Raw genomic sequence first — 17231 nt, forward strand, 5'->3', positions numbered from 1 at the left:
GTGTGTGTGTGTGTGTGTGTGTGTGTGTGTGTGTGTGTGTGTGTGTGTGTGTGTGTGTACCTGCACTTCGGGACATTTTCCCTCATCAGACTGCATGGGGAAATCAGAAAAGCACTATGTGGGGAAATATGTGTCAGGGTGCCTTGATTAACATGCCCATGTTCCCCCGTGTCTCAAAATTAAACAAATATATATTTTATATTTGAGATTCTTCAAAGTAGCCACCCTTTGCCTTGAATACAGCTTTGCCCACTCTTGGCATTCTCTCAACCCGCTTCACCTGGAATGCTTTTCCAACAGTCTTGAAGGAGTTCCCTCATATGCTGAGCACTTGTTGGCTGCTCTTCACTCTGCGGTCCAACTCATCCCAAACCATCTCAATTGGGTTGAGGTCGGGTGATTGTGGAGGTCAGGTCAACTGATGCAGCACTTCATCACTCTCCTTCTTGGTCAAATAGCCCTTACACAGCCTGGAGGTGTGTTGGGTCATTGTCCTGTTGAAAAACAAATGATAGTCCCACTAAGCTCAAACCAGATGGGATGGTGTATCGCTGCAGAATGTGGTGGTAGCAATGCTGGTTAAGTGTGCCTTGAATTCTAAGTAAATCATAGACAGTTTCACCAGCAAAGCACCCCCACAGCATCACACCTCTTCCTCCGTGCTTCACGGTGGGAACCACACATGCAGAGATCATCTGTTCACCTACTCTGCGTCTCACAAAGACATGATGGTTGGAACCAAAAATATCAAATTTGGAGTCATCAGACCAAAGGACAGATTTCCACCAGTCTAATGTTCATTGCTCGTGTTTCTTGGCCCAAGCAACTCTTCTTCTTATTGGTGTCCTTTTAGTAGTGGTTTCTTTGCAGCAATTCAACCACAAAGGCCTGATTTACGCAGTCTCTCCTGAACAGTTGATGTTGAGATGTCTGTTACTTGAACTATGTGAAGCATCTATTTGGGCTGCAATTTCTGAGGCTGGTAGCTCTAATGAACTTGTCCTCTGTAGCAGAGGTAACTCTGGGTCTTCCTTTCCTGTGGCGGTCCTTATGAGAACCAGTTTCATCATCGTTTTTGCGACTGCACTTGAAGCAACTTTCAAAGTTCTTAATTTTCCTGATTGGTTGACCTTCATGTCTTAAAATAATGATGGACTGTCATTTATCTTTGCTTATTTGAGCTGTTCTTGCCATAATATGGACTTGGTCTTTTACCAAATAGGGCTCTTATGTATACCACCCCTACCTTGTCACAGCTCAAATGCATTAAGAAGGAAAGAAATTCCACAAACCCGTTTTGTCTCTTTAGGATCTCTCCACCCATTAACCTGTTGTCTCTCTCTAGGATCTCTCCATCCATTAACCTGTTGTCTCTCTCTAGGATCTCTCCATCCATTAACCTGTTGTCTCTCTCTAGGATCTCTCCATCCATTAACCTGTTGTCTCTCTCTAGGATCTCTCCATCCATTAACCTGTTGTCTCTCTCTAGGATCTCTCTAGGATCTCTCCATCCATTAACCTGTTGTCTCTCTAGGATCTCTCCATCCATTAACCTGTTGTCTCTCTAGGATCTCTCCATCCATTAACCTGTTGTCTCTCTCTAGGATCTCTCCATCCATTAACCTGTTGTCTCTCTCTAGGATCTCTCCATCCATTAACCTGTTGTCTCTCTCTAGGATCTCTCTAGGATCTCTCCATCCATTAACCTGTTGTCTCTCTCTAGGATCTCTCTAGGATCTCTCCATCCATTAACCTGTTGTCTCTCTCTAGGATCTCTCCATCCATTAACCTGTTGTCTCTCTCTAGGATCTCTCCATCCATTAACCTGTTGTCTCTCTCTAGGATCTCTCCATCCATTAACCTGTTGTCTCTCTCTAGGATCTCTCCATCCATTAACCTGTTGTCTCTCTCTAGGATCTCTCCATCCATTAACCTGTTGTCTCTCTAGGATCTCTCCATCCATTAACCTGTTGTCTCTCTCTAGGATCTCTCCATCCATTAACCTGTTGTCTCTCTCTAGGATCTCTCCATCCATTAACCTGTTGTCTCTCTCTAGGATCTCTCCATCCATTAACCTGTTGTCTCTCTAGGATCTCTCCATCCATTAACCTGTTGTCTCTCTCTAGGATCTCTCCATCCATTAACCTGTTGTCTCTCTCTAGGATCTCTCCATCCATTAACCTGTTGTCTCTCTCTAGGATCTCTCCATCCATTAACCTGTTGTCTCTCTCTAGGATCTCTCCATCCATTAACCTGTTGTCTCTCTCTAGGATCTCTCCATCCATTAACCTGTTGTCTCTCTCTAGGATCTCTCCATCCATTAACCTGTTGTCTCTCTCTAGGATCTCTCCATCCATTAACCCGCTGTATGTCTCTCTCTAGGATCTCTCCATCCATTAACCTGTTGTCTCTCTCTAGGATCTCTCCATCCATTAACCTGTTGTCTCTCTAGGATCTCTCCATCCATTAACCTGTTGTCTCTCTAGGATCTCTTCACCCATTAACCTATTGTGTCTCTCTCTAGGATCTCTCCATCCATTAACCTGTTGTCTCTCTAGGATCTCTCCATCCATTAACCCATTGTATTTCTCTCTCTAGGATCTCTCCATCCATTAACCCATTGTATTTCTCTCTCTAGGATCTCTCCATCCATTAACCTGTTGTCTCTCTAGGATCTCTCCATCCATTAACCCATTGTATTTCTCTCTCTAGGATCTCTCCATCCATTAACCTGTTGTCTCTCTAGGATCTCTCCATCCATTAACCTGTTGTATTTCTCTCTCTAGGATCTCTCCATCCATTAACCCATTGTATTTCTCTCTCTAGGATCTCTCCATCCATTAACCTGTTGTATTTCTCTCTCTAGGATCTCTCCATCCATTAACCCATTGTATTTCTCTCTCTAGGATCTCTCCATCCATTAACCAATTGTATTTCTCTCTCTAGGATCTCTCCATCCATTAACCAATTGTATTTCTCTCTCTAGGATCTCTCCATCCATTAACCTGTTGTCTCTCTAGGATCTCTCCATCCATTAACCTGTTGTCTCTCTAGGATCTCTCCATCCATTAACCCATTGTATTTCTCTCTCTAGGATCTCTCCATCCATTAACCTGTTGTCTCTCTCTAGGATCTCTCCATCCATTAACCTGTTGTCTCTCTAGGATCTCTCCATCCATTAACCCATTGTATTTCTCTCTCTAGGATCTCTCCATCCATTAACCTGTTGTCTCTCTAGGATCTCTCCATCCATTAACCCGTTGTATGTCTCTCTCTGGGATCTCTCCATCCATTAACCTGTTGTCTCTCTCTAGGATCTCTCCATCCATTAACCTGTTGTCTCTCTAGGATCTCTCCATCCATTAACCCGTTGTATGTCTCTCTCTAGGATCTCTCTAGGATCTCTCCATCCATTAACCTGTTGTCTCTCTAGGATCTCTCCATCCATTAACCCGTTGTATGTCTCTCTCTAGGATCTCTCTGGGATCTCTCCATCCATTAACCTGTTGTCTCTCTAGGATCTCTCCATCCATTAACCCATTGTATTTCTCTCTCTAGGATCTCTCCATCCATTAACCTGTTGTCTCTCTCTAGGATCTCTCCATCCATTAACCTGTTGTCTCTCTCTAGGATCTCTCCATCCATTAACCTGTTGTCTCTCTCTAGGATCTCTCCATCCATTAACCTGTTGTCTCTCTCTAGGATCTCTCCATCCATTAACCTGTTGTCTCTCTAGGATCTCTCCATCCATTAACCCATTGTGTCTCTCTATGATCTCTCCATCCATTAACCCATTGTGTCTCTCTATGATCTCTCCATCTATTAACCTGTTGTCTCTCTCTAGGACCTCTCCATTTATTAACCTGTTGTCTCTCTCTAGGACCTCTCCATCTATTAACCTGTTGTCTCTCTCTAGGACCTCTCCATCTATTAACCTGTTGTCTCTCTAGGATCTCTTCACCCATTAACCTGTTGTCTCTCTCTAGGACCTCTCCATCTATTAACCTGTTGTCTCTCTCTAGGACCTCTCCATTTATTAACCTGTTGTCTCTCTCTAGGACCTCTCCATTTATTAACCTGTTGTCTCTCTCTAGGACCTCTCCATTTATTAACCTGTTTTCTCTCTCTAGGACCTCTCCATTTATTAACCTGTTGTCTCTCTCTAGGATCTCTCCATCTATTAACCTGTTGTCTCTCTAGGATCTCTTCACCCATTAACCTGTTGTCTCTCTAGGATCTCTCCATCCATTAACCCATTGTATTTCTCTCTCTAGGATCTCTCTAGGATCTCTCCATCCATTAACCTGTTGTATCTCTCTAGGATCTCTCCATCCATTAACCTGTTGTCTCTCTAGGATCTCTTCACCCATTAACCTGTTGTCTCTCTAGGATCTCTCCATCCATTAACCCATTGTATTTCTCTCTCTAGGATCTCTCTAGGATCTCTCCATCCATTAACCTGTATGTCTCTCTCTAGGATCTCTCCATCCATTAACCTGTTGTCTCTCTAGGATCTCTCCATCCATTAACCTGTTGTCTCTCTAGGATCTCTCCATCCATTAACCTGTTGTCTCTCTAGGATCTCTCCATCCATTAACCTGTTGTATCTCTCTAGGATCTCTCCATCCATTAACCTGTTGTCTCTCTAGGATCTCTCCATCCATTAACCTGTTGTCTCTCTAGGATCTCTCCATCCATTAACCTGTTGTCTCTCTCTAGGATCTCTCCATCCATTAACCTGTTGTCTCTCTCTAGGATCTCTCTAGGATCTCTCCATCCATTAACCTGTTGTCTCTCTAGGATCTCTCCATCCATTAACCTGTTGTCTCTCTAGGATCTCTCCATCCCTTAACCTGTTGTCTCTCTAGGATCTCTCCATCCATTAACCTGTTGTCTCTCTCTAGGATCTCTCCATCCATTAACCTGTTGTCTCTCTCTAGGATCTCTCCATCCATTAACCTGTTGTCTCTCTCTAGGATCTCTCCATCCATTAACCTGTTGTCTCTCTCTAGGATCTCTCCATCCATTAACCTGTTGTCTCTCTCTAGGATCTCTCCATCCATTAACCTGTTGTCTCTCTAGGATCTCTCCATCCATTAACCTGTTGTCTCTCTCTAGGATCTCTCCATCCATTAACCTGTTGTCTCTCTCTAGGATCTCTCCATCCATTAACCTGTTGTCTCTCTCTAGGATCTCTCCATCCATTAACCTGTTGTCTCTCTAGGATCTCTCCATCCATTAACCTGTTGTCTCTCTCTAGGATCTCTCCATCCATTAACCTGTTGTCTCTCTCTAGGATCTCTCCATCCATTAACCTGTTGTCTCTCTCTAGGATCTCTCCATCCATTAACCTGTTGTCTCTCTCTAGGATCTCTCCATCCATTAACCTGTTGTCTCTCTCTAGGATCTCTCCATCCATTAACCTGTTGTCTCTCTCTAGGATCTCTCCATCCATTAACCCGCTGTATGTCTCTCTCTAGGATCTCTCCATCCATTAACCTGTTGTCTCTCTCTAGGATCTCTCCATCCATTAACCTGTTGTCTCTCTCTAGGATCTCTCCATCCATTAACCTGTTGTCTCTCTCTAGGATCTCTCCATCCATTAACCTGTTGTCTCTCTCTAGGATCTCTCCATCCATTAACCTGTTGTCTCTCTCTAGGATCTCTCCATCCATTAACCTGTTGTCTCTCTCTAGGATCTCTCCATCCATTAACCCGCTGTATGTCTCTCTCTAGGATCTCTCCATCCATTAACCTGTTGTCTCTCTCTAGGATCTCTCCATCCATTAACCTGTTGTCTCTCTAGGATCTCTTCACCCATTAACCTATTGTGTCTCTCTCTAGGATCTCTCCATCCATTAACCTGTTGTCTCTCTGATCTCTCCATCCATTAACCCATTGTATTTCTCTCTCTAGGATCTCTCCATCCATTAACCCATTGTATTTCTCTCTCTAGGATCTCTCCATCCATTAACCTGTTGTCTCTCTCTAGGATCTCTCCATCCATTAACCCATTGTATTTCTCTCTCTAGGATCTCTCCATCCATTAACCTGTTGTCTCTCTCTAGGATCTCTCCATCCATTAACCTGTTGTCTCTCTAGGATCTCTTCACCCATTAACCTATTGTGTCTCTCTCTAGGATCTCTCCATCCATTAACCTGTTGTCTCTCTAGGATCTCTCCATCCATTAACCCATTGTATTTCTCTCTCTAGGATCTCTCCATCCATTAACCCATTGTATTTCTCTCTCTAGGATCTCTCCATCCATTAACCCATTGTATTTCTCTCTCTAGGATCTCTCCATCCATTAACCTGTTGTCTCTCTAGGATCTCTCCATCCATTAACCCATTGTATTTCTCTCTCTAGGATCTCTCCATCCATTAACCTGTTGTCTCTCTAGGATCTCTCCATCCATTAACCTGTTGTATTTCTCTCTCTAGGATCTCTCCATCCATTAACCCATTGTATTTCTCTCTCTAGGATCTCTCCATCCATTAACCCGTTGTATTTCTCTCTCTAGGATCTCTCCATCCATTAACCCATTGTATTTCTCTCTCTAGGATCTCTCCATCCATTAACCTGTTGTCTCTCTAGGATCTCTCCATCCATTAACCTGTTGTCTCTCTAGGATCTCTCCATCCATTAACCTGTTGTCTCTCTCTAGGATCTCTCCATCCATTAACCTGTTGTCTCTCTCTAGGATCTCTCCATCCATTAACCCGCTGTATGTCTCTCTCTAGGATCTCTCCATCCATTAACCTGTTGTCTCTCTCTAGGATCTCTCCATCCATTAACCTGTTGTCTCTCTCTAGGATCTCTCCATCCATTAACCTGTTGTCTCTCTCTAGGATCTCTCCATCCATTAACCCGCTGTATGTCTCTCTCTAGGATCTCTCCATCCATTAACCTGTTGTCTCTCTCTAGGATCTCTCCATCCATTAACCTGTTGTCTCTCTCTAGGATCTCTCCATCCATTAACCTGTTGTCTCTCTCTAGGATCTCTCCATCCATTAACCTGTTGTCTCTCTCTAGGATCTCTCCATCCATTAACCCGCTGTATGTCTCTCTCTAGGATCTCTCCATCCATTAACCTGTTGTCTCTCTCTAGGATCTCTCCATCCATTAACCTGTTGTCTCTCTAGGATCTCTTCACCCATTAACCTATTGTGTCTCTCTCTAGGATCTCTCCATCCATTAACCTGTTGTCTCTCTAGGATCTCTCCATCCATTAACCCATTGTATTTCTCTCTCTAGGATCTCTCCATCCATTAACCCATTGTATTTCTCTCTCTAGGATCTCTCCATCCATTAACCTGTTGTCTCTCTCTAGGATCTCTCCATCCATTAACCCATTGTATTTCTCTCTCTAGGATCTCTCCATCCATTAACCTGTTGTCTCTCTAGGATCTCTCCATCCATTAACCCATTGTATTTCTCTCTCTAGGATCTCTCCATCCATTAACCTGTTGTCTCTCTAGGATCTCTCCATCCATTAACCCATTGTATTTCTCTCTCTAGGATCTCTCCATCCATTAACCTGTTGTCTCTCTAGGATCTCTCCATCCATTAACCTGTTGTATTTCTCTCTCTAGGATCTCTCCATCCATTAACCCATTGTATTTCTCTCTCTAGGATCTCTCCATCCATTAACCCATTGTATTTCTCTCTCTAGGATCTCTCCATCCATTAACCCATTGTATTTCTCTCTCTAGGATCTCTCCATCCATTAACCCATTGTATTTCTCTCTCTAGGATCTCTCCATCCATTAACCTGTTGTCTCTCTAGGATCTCTCCATCCATTAACCCATTGTATTTCTCTCTCTAGGATCTCTCCATCCATTAACCCATTGTATTTCTCTCTCTAGGATCTCTCCATCCATTAACCCATTGTATTTCTCTCTCTAGGATCTCTCCATCCATTAACCAATTGTATTTCTCTCTCTAGGATCTCTCCATCCATTAACCAATTGTATTTCTCTCTCTAGGATCTCTCCATCCATTAACCTGTTGTCTCTCTAGGATCTCTCCATCCATTAACCTGTTGTCTCTCTCTAGGATCTCTCCATCCATTAACCTATTGTCTCTCTAGGATCTCTCCATCCATTAACCTGTTGTCTCTCTAGGATCTCTCCATCCATTAACCCATTGTATTTCTCTCTCTAGGATCTCTCCATCCATTAACCTGTTGTCTCTCTCTAGGATCTCTCCATCCATTAACCTGTTGTCTCTCTAGGATCTCTCCATCCATTAACCCATTGTATTTCTCTCTCTAGGATCTCTCCATCCATTAACCTGTTGTCTCTCTAGGATCTCTCCATCCATTAACCCGTTGTATGTCTCTCTCTGGGATCTCTCCATCCATTAACCTGTTGTCTCTCTCTAGGATCTCTCCATCCATTAACCTGTTGTCTCTCTAGGATCTCTCCATCCATTAACCCGTTGTATGTCTCTCTCTAGGATCTCTCTAGGATCTCTCCATCCATTAACCTGTTGTCTCTCTAGGATCTCTCCATCCATTAACCCGTTGTATGTCTCTCTCTAGGATCTCTCTGGGATCTCTCCATCCATTAACCTGTTGTCTCTCTAGGATCTCTCCATCCATTAACCAATTGTATTTCTCTCTCTAGGATCTCTCCGTCCATTAACCTGTTGTCTCTCTAGGATCTCTCCATCCATTAACCTGTTGTATCTCTCTAGGATCTCTCCATCCATTAACCTGTTGTATCTCTCTAGGATCTCTCCATCCATTAACCTGTTGTCTCTCTCTAGGATCTCTCCATCCATTAACCTGTGGTCTCTCTCTAGGATCTCTCCATCCATTAACCTGTTGTCTCTCTAGGATCTCTCCATCCATTAACCTGTTTTCTCTCTAGGATCTCTCCATCCATTAACCTGTTTTCTCTCTAGGATCTCTCCACCCATTAACCTGTTGTCTCTCTCTAGGATCTCTCCATCCATTAACCTGTTGTCTCTCTCTAGGATCTCTCCATCCATTAACCTGTTGTCTCTCTCTAGGATCTCTCCATCCATTAACCTGTTGTCTCTCTCTAGGATCTCTCCATCCATTAACCTGTTGTCTCTCTCTAGGATCTCTCCATCCATTAACCTGTTGTCTCTCTCTAGGTTCTCTCTATCCATTAACCTGTTGTATGTCTCTCTAGGATCTCTCCATCCATTAACCTGTTGTCTCTCTCTAGGATCTCTCCATCCATTAACCCATTGTATGTCTCTCTCTAGGATCTCTCCATCCATTAACCTGTTGTATGTCTCTCTCTAGGATCTCTCCATCCATTAACCTGTTGTCTCTCTCTAGGATCTCTCCATCCATTAACCCATTGTATGTCTCTCTCTAGGATCTCTCCATCCATTAACCTGTTGTATGTCTCTCTCTAGGATCTCTCCATCCATTAACCTGTTGTCTCTCTCTAGGATCTCTCCATCCATTAACCTGTTGTCTCTCTAGGATCTCTCCATCCATTAACCTGTTGTATCTCTCTAGGATCTCTCCATCCATTAACCTGTTGTCTCTCTCTAGGATCTCTCCATCCATTAACCTGTTGTCTCTCTCTAGGATCTCTCCACCCATTAACCTGTTGTCTCTCTCTAGGATCTCTCCATCCATTAACCTGTTGTCTCTCTCTAGGATCTCTCCATCCATTAACCTGTTGTCTCTCTCTAGGATCTCTCTAGGATCTCTCCATCCATTAACCCGTTGCATGTCTCTAGGATCGTTGCTACCTGTGTCTGATGGGGGCTCTTCAGTTAGACCTTGGTGGGGCTCCAGCAGGCCCAGCTGGAACAGGGAAGACGGAGACCACTAAGGACCTGGCCAAGGCTCTGTCCATCCAGTGTGTCGTCTTCAACTGTTCTGATGGACTGGACTACAAGGTACTGATTAGACTGACCAGCACAGAACCTTCTATTCCAGGGTTTCCCAAACTCAGTCCTGCCCCAGCACTGCACGGCTGAGTCAAATAATCAGAGCCTGATGATGAGTTGGTTATTTCAATCAGGTGTGTAGTGCTAGGACAAGAACCAAACCGAGTTTGGGGAACCCTGTTCTCTCCCCCTCTTCCTTTACCCTTCTAATCCCAACCCTCTGTCTCTCTCTCCTCTTGTCTTTGTTTTACCCAGACACTAACACTAGGGGACAGTGTCACCACAGCAGTGGATCTTCTTCATAATGAAGGATCCTGTCCTGCTATCTGCTTAACCAATCACCTGTCTGTGTTGTAGATGATGGGGAAGTTCTTCAGTGGTCTGGCCCAATCAGGGGCCTGGTGTTGTTTTGATGAGTTTAACCGCATCGACATCGAGGTGCTGTCTGTCATCGCCCAGCAACTCATTACTATCCGCAATGCCAAGATGGCCAAGGTATACCCTCCCCTTTCCCCTGTCTGTCCCAATATCTTTACATTTAGAAACTGGGTGGTTCGAGCCCTGAATGCTGATTGGCTGAAATCCGTGGTATATGAGACAGTATATTACCGGTATGACAAAAAGTTTATTTGACTAATTATGTTAATAACCAGTTTATAATAGCAATAAGGCAACTCGGGGTTTGGGGTATATGGCCAATATACCATGGCTAAGGGCTGTATCCAGGCACCCTTCGTTGCGTTGTGCTTAAGAACAGCCGTTAGCCGTGGTATATTAGCCAATAACCCCATCTCCTCAGGCCTTATTGCTGGAATATATCACAAATACAGTATATACTGGTACCTACAACTCACCACCATCCACAAAGTGAAGATGGCCAAGGTATAGCTACACCTGGTCACCCACAGCCTTCCTAGTTCTAACCTCCATCCATCACACCAGTCAGGCAAGATTGAAGAAGTTGTTTGCCCTCTAAACTAAAGCCTGGATATCAGGTCTGTTTCTTCAGACCTCAGTGTAACAGAGGTAGTTTAACTAACAGAATCGTCTGTTCCTGTTGTCACCATGATGTGTACTCTACCTTAGTAAATGACATGGTAGATGCTCACAACCTGGTTCAGTCCTCCGTGTCATGTGGTCTCTGTCTTGTAGCTGTCCAGGTTCATGTTTGAGGGCAGAGAGATCAAGCTGGTGATGACATGTGCTGCCTTCATCACTATGAACCCAGGCTACGCTGGACGCACTGAGCTCCCTGACAACCTCAAAGCCCTGTTCAGACCCATAGCCATGATGGTGCCCAACTATGCCCTGATCGCTGAGGTAACTGTGGGGCTGGGGATGTGTTACGATGCTGAGGTCATTTGTAGCTGGGGACCAGATCATTGACTTCTGTTTCTCCCCCTCCATGCTTCCATTCTCTCCTCCTATAGGTGATCCTCTACTCTGAGGGTTTTGAGTCCAGTAAGACTCTGGCCCGAAAGATGACCCAGATGTACAAGCTGTGTTCTGAGCAGCTCTCCCAACAGGACCACTACGACTTCGGCATGAGGGCCGTCAAGTCTGTCCTCGTCATGGCAGGGTAGGACCCACAGGGGGTGCTATTCTATACTGGTCTAGGGTAGGACCCACAGGGGGTGCTATTCTATACTGGTCTAGGGTAGGACCCACAGGGGGTGCTATTCTATACTGGTCTAGGGTAGGACCCACAGGGGGTGCTATTCTATACTGGTCTAGGGTAGGACCCAGAGGGGGTGCTATTCTATACTGGTCTAGGGTAGGACCCACAGGGGGTGCTATTCTATACTGGTCTAGGGTAGGACCCACAGGGGGTGCTATTCTATACTGGTCTAGGGTAGGACCCACAGGGGGTGCTATTCTATACTGGTCTAGGGTAGGACCCACAGGGGTGCTATTCTATACTGGTCTAGGGTAGGACCCACAGGGGGTGCTATTCTATACTGGTCTAGGGTAGGACCCACAGGGGGTGCTATTCTCTACCGGTCTAGGGTAGGACCCACAGGGGGTGCTATTCTCTACCGGTCTAGGGTAGGACACACAGGGGGTGCTATTCTATACTGGTCTAGGGTAGGACCCACAGGGGGTGCTATTCTATACTGGTCTAGGGTAGGACCCACAGGGGTGCTATTCTCTACCGGTCTAGGGTAGGACCCACAGGGGGTGCTATTCTCTACCGGTCTAGGGTAGGACCCACAGGGGTGCTATTCTATACTGGTCTAGGGTAGGACCCACAGGGGGTGCTATTCTCTACCGGTCTAGGGTAGGACCCACAGGGGGTGCTATTCTCTACCGGTCTAGGGTAGGACCCACAGGGGGTGCTATTCTATTCTGGTCTAGGCTAGGACACAACGTTGTACCCACCCTGTTCAATCAAAGTTGCAAACCGGTATCTGTTAGATTTTGGGGGTAAAAACAAGGTACTTTTGAACTCGTCGTGACCAGATAGGACACAGAGAGAAAAACAGAACTCTATTCAATCAAAACCACCAGTCGGTATCTGACAGTTTCTGGGCTTATGAAAAAACAAGGTAAAGGTCACTTTATGTACAAATCAGATTGACACGATATTCAGTTGTATCCTCATAGTGCCGTTTACAGATCCCCCTCTACCCAGAACCCTCTACCCAGAACCCTCTACCCTTATGCATTTTACAGCCACTTCTATGCAAATGTAAACCTTTGGTAGCGTTCCCAATGGCACCATCATCCCTATGCAATGCACTGCTTTTGACCAGCTTTATATAGGGAATAATTTGGGACACAAACCTTATTGGCAAACCTTATTGCCATTTGGGACACAAACCTTATTGTCAAAGCTGAGTGACACAGTGCAGAATGGTGACAGGAAGAGCAGACTAGACAAGGGAAATGACTTGTTTCCTCTCTGCAGGGCTGACTCAGAGAGAATAAGATAGTAGCATATGACCTCCTGCCTGGTCTACTGACCCGTTCCTCATCACACGACAGCTCCCTGACCGGAAGGACTGAGACACTGTATCAACATCATATTAAAGATGATTGGCATCATTCAGATCCTCCTGGTCTAGATGTGGTAGTGATGTCCCCTGTCTGTCCCATCCATCACACTCCTGGTCTAGATGTGGTAGTAATGTCCCCTGTCTGTCCCATCCATCACACTCCTGGTCTAGATGTGGTAGTAATGTCCCCTGTCTGTCCCATCCATCACACTCCTGGTCTAGATGTGGTAGTAATGTCCCCTGTCTGTCCCATCCATCACACTCCTGGTCTAGATGTGGTAGTAATGTCCCATCCATCACACTCCTGGTCTAGATGTGGTAGTAATGTCCCCTGTCTGTCCCATCCATCACACTCCTGGTCTAGATGTGGTAGTAATGTCCCCTGTCTGTCCCATCCATCACACTCCTGGTCTAGATGTGGTAGTAATGTCCCCTGTCTGTCCCATCCATCACACTCCTGGTCTAGATGTGGTAGTAATGTCCCCTGTCTGTCCCATCCATCACACTCCTGGTCTAGATGTGGTAGTAATGTCCCCTGTCTGTCCCATCCATCACACTCCTGGTCTAGATGTGGTAGTAATGTCCCCTGTCTGTCCCATCCATCACACTCCTGGTCTAGATGTGGTAGTAATGACCCCTGTCTGTCCCATCCATCACACTCCTGGTCTAGATGTGGTAGTAATGTCCCTGTCTGTCCCATCCATCACACTCCTGGTCTAGATGTGGTAGTAATGTCCCCTGTCTGTCCCATCCATCACACTCCTGGTCTAGATGTGGTAGTAATGTCCCCTGTCTGTCCCATCCATCACACTCCTGGTCTAGATGTGGTAGTAATGTCCCCTGTCTGTCCCATCCATCACACTCCTGGTCTAGATGTGGTAGTAATGTCCCCTGTCTGTCCCATCCATCACACTCCTGGTCTAGATGTGGTAGTAATGTCCCCTGTCTGTCCCATCCATCACACTCCTGGTCTAGATGTGGTAGTAATGTCCCATCCATCACACTCCTGTTCTAGATGTGGTAGTAATGTCCCCTGTCTGTCCCATCCATCACACTCCTGGTCTAGATGTGGTAGTAATGTCCCCTGTCTGTCCCATCCATCACACTCCTGGTCTAGATGTGGTAGGAATGTCCCCTGTCTGTTCCATCCATCACACTCCTGGTCTAGATGTGGTAGTAATGTCCCCTGTCTGTCCCATCTAGATGTGGTAGTAATGTCCCCTGTCTGTCCCATCCATCACACTCCTGGTCTAGATGTGGTAGTAATGTCCCCTGTCTGTCCCATCCATCACACTCCTGGTCTAGATGTGGTAGTAATGTCCCCTGTCTGTCCCATCCATCACACTCCTGGTCTAGATGTGGTAGTAATGTCCCATCCATCACACTCCTGGTCTAGATGTGGTAGTAATGTCCCATCCATCACACTCCTGGTCTAGATGTGGTAGTAATGTCCCCTGTCTGTCCCATCCATCACACTCCTGGTCTAGATGTGGTAGTAATGTCCCATCCATCACACTCCTGGTCTAGATGTGGTAGTAATGTCCCCTGTCTGTCCCATCCATCACACTCCTGGTCTAGATGTGGTAGTAATGTCCCATCCATCACACTCCTGGTCTAGATGTGGTAGTAATGTCCCCTGTCTGTCCCATCCATCACACTCCTGGTCTAGATGTGGTAGGAATGTCCCATCCATCACACTCCTGGTCTAGATGTGGTAGTAATGTCCCCTGTCTGTCCCATCCATCACACTCCTGTTCTAGATGTGGTAGTAATGTCCCTGTCTGTCCCATCCATCACACTCCTGGTCTAGATGTGGTAGTAATGTCCCCTGTCTGTCCCATCCATCACACTCCTGGTCTAGATGTGGTAGGAATGTCCCATCCATCACACTCCTGGTCTAGATGTGGTAGTAATGTCCCCTGTCTGTCCCATCCATCACACTCCTGGTCTAGATGTGGTAGTAATGTCCCCTGTCTGTCCCATCCATCACACTCCTGGTCTAGATGTGGTAGTAATGTCCCCTGTCTGTCCCATCCATCACACTCCTGCTCTAGATGTGGTAGTAATGTCCCCTGTCTGTCCCATCCATCACACTCCTGGTCTAGATGTGGTAGTAATGTCCCCTGTCTGTCCCATCCATCACACTCCTGGTCTAGATGTGGTAGTAATGTCCCCTGTCTGTCCCATCCATCACACTCCTGGTCTAGATGTGGTAGTAATGTCCCATCCATCACACTCCTGGTCTAGATGTGGTAGTAATGTCCCCTGTCTGTCCCATCCATCACACTCCTGGTCTAGATGTGGTAGTAATGTCCCCTGTCTGTCCCATCCATCACACTCCTGGTCTAGATGTGGTAGTAATGTCCCCTGTCTGTCCCATCCATCACACTCCTGGTCTAGATGTGGTAGTAATGTCCCCTGTCTGTCCCATCCATCACACTCCTGGTCTAGATGTGGTAGTAATGTCCCCTGTCTGTCCCATCCATCACACTCCTGGTCTAGATGTGGTAGTAATGTCCCCTGTCTGTCCCATCCATCACACTCCTGGTCTAGATGTGGTAGTAATGTCCCTGTCTGTCCCATCCATCACACTCCTGGTCTAGATGTGGTAGTAATGTCCCCTGTCTGTCCCATCCATCACACTCCTGGTCTAGATGTGGTAGTAATGTCCCCTGTCTGTCCCATCCATCACACTCCTGGTCTAGATGTGGTAGTAATGTCCCCTGTCTGTCCCATCCATCACACTCCTGGTCTAGATGTGGTAGTAATGTCCCATCCATCACACTCCTGGTCTAGATGTGGTAGTAATGTCCCATCCATCACACTCCTGGTCTAGATGTGGTAGTAATGTCCCATCCATCACACTCCTGTTCTAGATGTGGTAGTAATGTCCCCTGTCTGTCCCATCCATCACACTCCTGGTCTAGATGTGGTAGTAATGTCCCCTGTCTGTCCCATCCATCACACTCCTGGTCTAGATGTGGTAGTAATGTCCCCTGTCTGTCCCATCCATCACACTCCTGGTCTAGATGTGGTAGTAATGTCCCATCCATCACACTCCTGTTCTAGATGTGGTAGTAATGTCCCCTGTCTGTCCCATCCATCACACTCCTGGTCTAGATGTGGTAGTAATGTCCCCTGTCTGTCCCATCCATCACACTCCTGGTCTAGATGTGGTAGGAATGTCCCCTGTCTGTTCCATCCATCACACTCCTGGTCTAGATGTGGTAGTAATGTCCCCTGTCTGTCCCATCCATCACACTCCTGGTCTAGATGTGGTAGTAATGTCCCCTGTCTGTCCCATCCATCACACTCCTGGTCTAGATGTGGTAGTAATGTCCCCTGTCTGTCCCATCCATCACACTCCTGGTCTAGATGTGGTAGTAATGTCCCCTGTCTGTCCCATCCATCACACTCCTGGTCTAGATGTGGTAGGAATGTCCCCTGTCTGTCCCATCCATCACACTCCTGGTCTAGATGTGGTAGTAATGTCCCCTGTCTGTCCCATCCATCACACTCCTGGTCTAGATGTGGTAGTAATGTCCCTGTCTGTCCCATCCATCACACTCCTGGTCTAGATGTGGTAGTAATGTCCCCTGTCTGTCCCATCCATCACACACCTGGTCTAGATGTGGTAGTAATGTCCCTGTCTGTCCCATCCATCACACTCCTGGTCTAGATGTGGTAGTAATGTCCCATCCATCACACTCCTGGTCTAGATGTGGTAGTAATGTCCCATCCATCACACTCCTGGTCTAGATGTGGTAGTAATGTCCCCTGTCTGTCCCATCCATCACACTCCTGGTCTAGATGTGGTAGTAATGTCCCCTGTCTGTCCCATCCATCACACTCCTGGTCTAGATGTGGTAGTAATGTCCCCTGTCTGTCCCATCTAGATGTGGTAGTAATGTCCCCTGTCTGTCCCATCCATCACACTCCTGGTCTAGATGTGGTAGTAATGTCCCCTGTCTGTCCCATCCATCACACTCCTGGTCTAGATGTGGTAGTAATGTCCCCTGTCTGTCCCATCCATCACACTCCTGGTCTAGATGTGGTAGTAATGTCCCATCCATCACACTCCTGGTCTAGATGTGGTAGTAATGTCCCCTGTCTGTCCCATCCATCACACTCCTGTTCTAGATGTGGTAGTAATGTCCCCTGTCTGTCCCATCCATCACACTCCTGGTCTAGATGTGGTAGTAATGTCCCCTGTCTGTCCCATCCATCACACTCCTGGTCTAGATGTGGTAGTAATGTAATATATAATAATATATGCCATTTAGCAGACGCTTTTATCCAAAGCGACTTACAGTCATGTGTGCATACATTCTACGTATGGGTGGTCCCGGGGAT

General features: G+C 46.1%; 1 protein-coding gene across 1 annotated transcript in view; it reads left to right on the top strand.

The window, feature by feature from the left end:
* Positions 1-17231, top strand: part of LOC124023306 (dynein axonemal heavy chain 6-like) — a gene marked incomplete at its 3' end in the record, with an annotated part of 130705 nt that overhangs the window by 20259 nt on the left and 93215 nt on the right. Inside the window, 4 exon segments of the mRNA XM_046337817.1 lie at positions 9730-9891; positions 10240-10377; positions 11035-11202; positions 11313-11461. Of these exon segments, the coding sequence (XP_046193773.1) occupies positions 9730-9891; positions 10240-10377; positions 11035-11202; positions 11313-11461 (617 nt within the window).

The sequence above is a fragment of the Oncorhynchus gorbuscha genome, unplaced genomic scaffold (genome assembly GCF_021184085.1).
Source record: "Oncorhynchus gorbuscha isolate QuinsamMale2020 ecotype Even-year unplaced genomic scaffold, OgorEven_v1.0 Un_scaffold_1580, whole genome shotgun sequence".
NCBI lineage: Eukaryota > Metazoa > Chordata > Actinopteri > Salmoniformes > Salmonidae > Oncorhynchus > Oncorhynchus gorbuscha.